Here is a 6,000-nt window from a genome sequence, read left to right as displayed (position 1 = left end):
CTCCAAACTGTCCAACCTGTGCTGACCCTCTAATATCCTAATCCTGTCCATCCTAGTCACACCCAGTGCAAATCTTAACAGCTTTAACTCTGCCACATCCAGCTCTGACTCCTGCCTTTTCGACAATGCTACCGTCTCCAACCCATATAACATAGCTGGTCTCACTACCCTCTTGTAGACCTTCCCTTTCACTCTTATTGGTATCTGTCTGCACAAATCACTCCTGACACTCTTCTCCACCCATTCTACCCTGCCAGTACTCTCTTCTTCACCTCTCTTCCACACTCACCATTACTCTGAACTGTTGATCCCAAGTACTTAAACTCATCCACCTTTACCAACTCTACTCCATGCATCCTCACCATTCCTCTACCCTCCCTCTCATTTACACACATATATTCTGTTTTAGACCTGCTGACCTTCATTCCTCTCCTCTCTGATGATGATGTATAATTATATTTGCTTTGTCCCCAATTCAAGGTTTAAAATGTTGAGAAATACGTTTAGAAGTTTCTCCTACGCAGCACAATCACCAGACTGCAAACAAAGTTTACCTACCATGCACAATCTTTGGTACACTACCAAACCCAAAAGGCACTCCAGGAACCGTAATTTAACCTACAATCATCTCCCCAGCAGTATCATTACAAAATAGTATCTGTGTATGTCACTGCTTTGCTTAGACTGTACTCACGGGAACGCGCCTCAACCTCAAGCGACTGTGGGTTGTCTCGCGCGGTGTCGCGGGTTGCTGCCTTCACAGTCGGCGCCATATTGGTATACTTCTCCATCGTAGAATTACAGGATAGGTAAAAGGAAACGGAGAGCCTTGCGGGCTCGTATATTTCACTTGTTGGAGGGAACTCGCATCAATTCAGCACCATGGATGCGGTGAAAGCTTTTAACAACGAGGTAAATATTTCTTTTGAGACTGCAGATAAAGGTTGCTTAAAATATAAAAAACGGGGCATGTATGTATTGTAAGAGGGAGTAGGGTAAATATAAACGATGCACAGATCAAATTGGGCCTAAAGTTTTTTTTTCTGCATCGGGTTTACTATTTTTTTCTTGAAAATATAAATGGGTTTTGAGGATTTTCTTGTAATAGGCACATTGTCGTTAGTTTTGCACATTTCTTGGTACTGCATACCTATTGCACGTTCGGCCACATTGCATTGCATTACTGCTTTTTTTCCCCCTAGTGCGTTGCATGGCACGTTGCTTTGGAAATTGTATTGTTGCTGTGGTTAGCTGAACAATGAAATAGGACTGATTTGTTCTTGTCACCAGAAGGCCGTCGTTCTGCTTGGGTTGGGACGATGGAACAGAAAAATCATAAAGTAAATGAGTAGAGTCAGGGCAAGCTTTAATGTCTTTGGTAGTTTTTGAGTTTCATTGGCTTCTCATAATTGATGTAGGTTGTTGTACAAGTGGGTCGGGCGTAAAATATAGTGTTGGTAATAAAGTTTGCTGTTACGTATTTGAGATCTCTGCGATCCTGGATTTTCTGTGTATCCGTTAGCATTTGTTTATTAGGCCGTGTGCACTTGATGGTTTCACCTCTTGTGTGCTTACTTGGAAGGCAATAACATCTCCAAACCATTTTTTGTGACAGATTTATACGTTTTAGTGTTGCGATCCTGACTTCTTATATTATTGTAAATGTATGGCATTGCATGCTCTGCGTTAATGCAGTTAAGTCTCAGACTGTAACACGAGCTAGAGTGCAACTGCTGTTTAATCTGTGAGATGGTCATGTGACCTAGGGATGTAACTATGTCTTTTTAAGTATCAGGCGTATTGGTTGGTATTTGTGGATACTCCCGAAATGTCACATTTTGTTTTTGAACAGAATTGTGTTCATAATCCCGAAAGTGTGATTATTTCAGTGTAATGGGCCGAAGAGAACAAGACACACTAAGACTTTAAACAGTTGCCTCTTTCATACAGAGCTTTCAGGATGGATGGATGGTCTTTTGTTTTTACCACAGTGCCTTTTTTTAAACTGATGGCATTTTGAGATTTAAAGTTGCTCGGACTCATTTGTTATGGCCACTTCGTATGCATTGCTGACCTGTGCATTGCAGTCCTGTTTGCTTTATTTATTTCCTGCTTTTGCTGAGGAGTGTAATTTGATTTTGCAGTGATTCTTCTAAGTGCGAGTAGTTTTGTTATTACAAATGATATATTTCTGCTTAGATATTTGATAATCCAGAGTATGCACGTTTTTCAGACATTGCATAATGGAAAGCAAGTTACGGTAAAGAGTTCAATCAATAGAAAAATAGTGACAGTAGGTGAAAATGTACAGAAAGTGCTTAACAAAAGTGATTGGTGTGGTTACGTTTTTAATGTAATGTTGTATAAAGACAAAGTGCATTTATTGAGACAATTCATATCCTTTCATAGATTCGTTAAAACTATTGCTTGTAGAGTTTTACTTTAATTTAAAGTAGCATACAGAATTTTTATTTATATTTTTGTATATTTATTTATATCCCTCTAGATGAAGCATGCTTGCCTACTTTAAGTTTCTTGCTGTCTTTGTCAACTACACTCCTACTCAAACAATTAGAAGCAATAAAAAAGTAGCACCATGGCTGCAAGCTACCAGACAAAAAGTCATAAAAAGGAATAAAGCCTAGGCCTTGTTGAGGGCCACCAAATCCCCAAAAGACCAACATTTGTACAAACAACTTAGGAGTGATGCAAAGAAGTCCATTACACTAGAAGAAGAAAAAAAATGATGATTACTGTCACCTGCAACAGAAACACCAAAATTGCCCACAGAAATTCTGGTCTACTTTGAATTACCTTCTCCACCCAGGCTATTCCACTACCCCTATCCCCTTGACTGCCATCCAAAAACGTCCAGAAAGTGTGGTTAAATGCCTTCTTCACAGAAATCATTCAATCCCTCGCCAACAACCTAGTCCCTAATAGCCCAAGTACTATTGATCCCACACCCAAATCACATTTGTCCTTCAGCTTTCAACCAGTACCAACATCACGTATTTAAGTCACACATTAAGAAACTAAAGCAGACCACCCTATCAGCTGACCTACTCCCAGCAGCATATCTTCAAAAATCCGCAGATGAATTAGCATACCCCGTTTCGATACTAATCTGTAGAACTATTGTCAAAGCCAATATCCCCTACATGTGGAAGATCTCTCACATTATTCTTCGTAAAGGGGGTACTTCCACTGAATTTTCAAACTATAGACCCATAGCCATACTATCACCCTTGGCAAAAATTATGGAAAAATGTATCCATAAACTACTCCTACTCTGTCTCAATACAAACAATCTTCTAGCCTCCATCCAGCATGGTTTCAGACTATACCATATTATGACCTTGGCCCTCCTTTCCTTCTCTCATACAATAAATCAAAACCGTAATAAGAGTAAGCTCTCCTCTGCCCTTTTCTTAGACCTTTCCAAGGCGTTCAACATGGTAATCCACCAGCTATTACTATGTACACTATAAAAACACTCGCACTAGATAACCAAGCAATTCTATCTAAGTGGTAGACAACAAGCTGTATTATGGAAGGGGAATCTCTCCAACCTATTACCAATCACCCTTGGAGCTCCTCAGGGGGTCCATATTAGGTGGGCTCCTTTTCTCCATTTTCATTAGTGACTTAAATACAGTTCTCCCAAAAGCAACTTGTATTCGGTATGTGGATGACGCTACCCTTATCTGCTCTGCAACATATTTACAGAATTTATCACAAAGCACCTTTAATAAGGTGGAAAACTGGCTCACTCACCGGCGTCTCCTATTAAATCCAAATAAAACAAAGCTGTTACTCTTCACCCCCACTCGTAAAGTTCCTTTGCCATGACATACCATAAAATCCAACAATGGAACCATAATTTCTCCAGAACCTACAACTAAACTATTAGGCGTATTAATCGACAACAATTTCAATGTTCACACTGACCGAACTGACAGTAAATAAGAAACTTGACCTTTTATATAAGATTAAACAATTCCTTGCCCCATCTGCTAGGACTGTGATTGCCCGAACTCATTTACTTTCAACCTTGCTTATATGCCTCTCCTATTTTTACAAATCTAAGTAAATCTGACCTAAATATACTCGCTAACTGCTACAATAGCATAGCCAGATTTGCCACAGGTTCACCGTATAATAGACAACACAATTGTCTGAACCTTCAGGTTGTAGGCTGGCTAAAACTACCTTGTCAAATTCAGTGTAATCAATTAATAGTTGCACACAGAATTCTCTATCAACCAGAAATTACACCCATACTTAAAAATACCATCATCGCATACAGCAACCTAAAAACTCTCCGCTCCTCTAATAGAATGCTAGTTCAAACTGTTAAAGCCAACAATTTAGTTGGTGTCTCTCTATTTATCAACTGTGTTGGAAAAATCTTGAGCTTACTTCCTGCTGAACTTACTGCAGTCCCCTCTTTAACGCAATTTAAAACATCTCTTAAACACTTTAAAAATGCATTGGCTATGCCCCTTCCCTATTTACTATGCATCTCTTCAAACTTGGCCTTATGTTGAAACCATCCTAACCATAGCTCTTGTACCTGAACTGCTTCAGATGTTTAATTAGTGTACTCCTGAACTACAAGAGAACTTGCATATCTATGTGCGAGTACAATTACTATGTTCGTGTGTAAAAGTTCATAATTCTCAAACCTGTTATATATTCTGGCATAACCGGAATAGCTTGCTGCAAGAGTTTCTGCATCAAGTATATGTGTCAAAATATGTAATACTTCTTGTACAAAAGTGTTTAATTGTAAAAGTAACACTATATGTATGTATGTATGTATGTAGCTTTTCTCCCTGGGCCTCTGCTGAAAATGGACCAAAATCCGTTCGGACTTTCCCGGTTAACAAATGTAAAATAGATTTGTGTATTGGGGTAGTTTACTGATCTCAATTGACCATTTAACAGGCACAGCATAGTATAGGTCTACTTTTATTTGGTCAACGCATATTTGGTTGAAAATGATTTCAGGCAGCACACTTCACTGAAAGCTCATTTGGTCGAAAATGAAATATAGCGCCTACCGCAGTGCAACCCTGGAGTGAGACTATTAATTAAGGGGGAGTGTGGGGGGTATAGGCCCCCACATAATTGTAGTCTATTCATTGTTATACAAAGGTGTATCTATTAAAAAGTTATTTATATATACATGTTCAGTGAAAACTATTTGCAAAATGTGGGGGGCGTAGCCCCCCACACCCCCCTTAATTAATATTTTCACTCCAGGGTCTCACTGCAGTGGGGTAGGGGCTATATTTCATTTTTGACCAAATGAGCATTCAGTGAAGTGTGCTGCCTGAAATAATTTTCAACCAAATAAATGGGACCTCTCGTGTGTGTGTGTGTGTGTGTGTGTGTGTGTGTGTGTGTGTGTGTGTGTAATATATATGTGTACACAGACTTGCTTATAGTTGCAATGTGCTGCAACATTTAGTTCAAAAAAACTGTTAATGTCAAAACTTGAATGGATAAATTGAATTGTGCTTATGCAGAATAAAATATAGCCATAATGACTGAGATGGCTTAGGCTGCTGGGATAGCAGGATATCTTTATATCAAGATGAGTGAATATCTAGGAAGAGGCAAGTGAGAATAGTTGCAACATGCCATGGGGAGAAGACAAGAAAAGATGAGCAGCATGCATAGGGAAGGGAAGTAGTATGAGTGAGAGGCAGTAAGTTAGTAAGTAAGCGGATAATGAGAGGAGATAAGGATTGTTGAAATAGGGTTAAAGGGGTGTGTAAATGAGCTGCAGGGTTCATGTAACATAATCTGAGTGAGAGCAGCTGTCCTTTGCTTGGCTGAGGAGATGTTCTTGAACTGTTGTGTGAAGTCTGAGTACTTTTGGGGATCTCTGAGAAAGGACTGGAGTCCTTCTTCTTTGGGTGCTAGGGTGGAGAATGCACGATCAGTGCAATAAAGTTTACTTTTTGGAGTTGGTGGGGTGGGTTGAGATTG

General features: G+C 39.5%; 1 protein-coding gene across 1 annotated transcript in view; it reads left to right on the top strand.

The window, feature by feature from the left end:
- The first annotated feature begins 740 nt into the window (after positions 1-740).
- The window catches only part of SCAF8 (SR-related CTD associated factor 8), a 1,875,331-nt gene continuing 1,870,071 nt past the window's right edge, over positions 741-6,000 (top strand). Inside the window, exon 1 of the mRNA XM_044063383.1 lies at positions 741-912. Coding sequence (XP_043919318.1) covers positions 883-912 — 30 coding nt within the window. The 5' untranslated portion in view covers positions 741-882. The remainder of the gene's footprint in view (positions 913-6,000) is intronic.

The sequence above is a fragment of the Protopterus annectens genome, chromosome 1.part0 (assembly GCF_019279795.1).
Source record: "Protopterus annectens isolate FY-2018-M chromosome 1.part0, PAN1.0, whole genome shotgun sequence".
Taxonomy (NCBI): Eukaryota; Metazoa; Chordata; order Ceratodontiformes; family Protopteridae; genus Protopterus; species Protopterus annectens.
The sequence above is the reverse complement of the archived record's forward strand: the minus strand, read 5'-3'. Positions and strand labels throughout refer to the sequence as shown.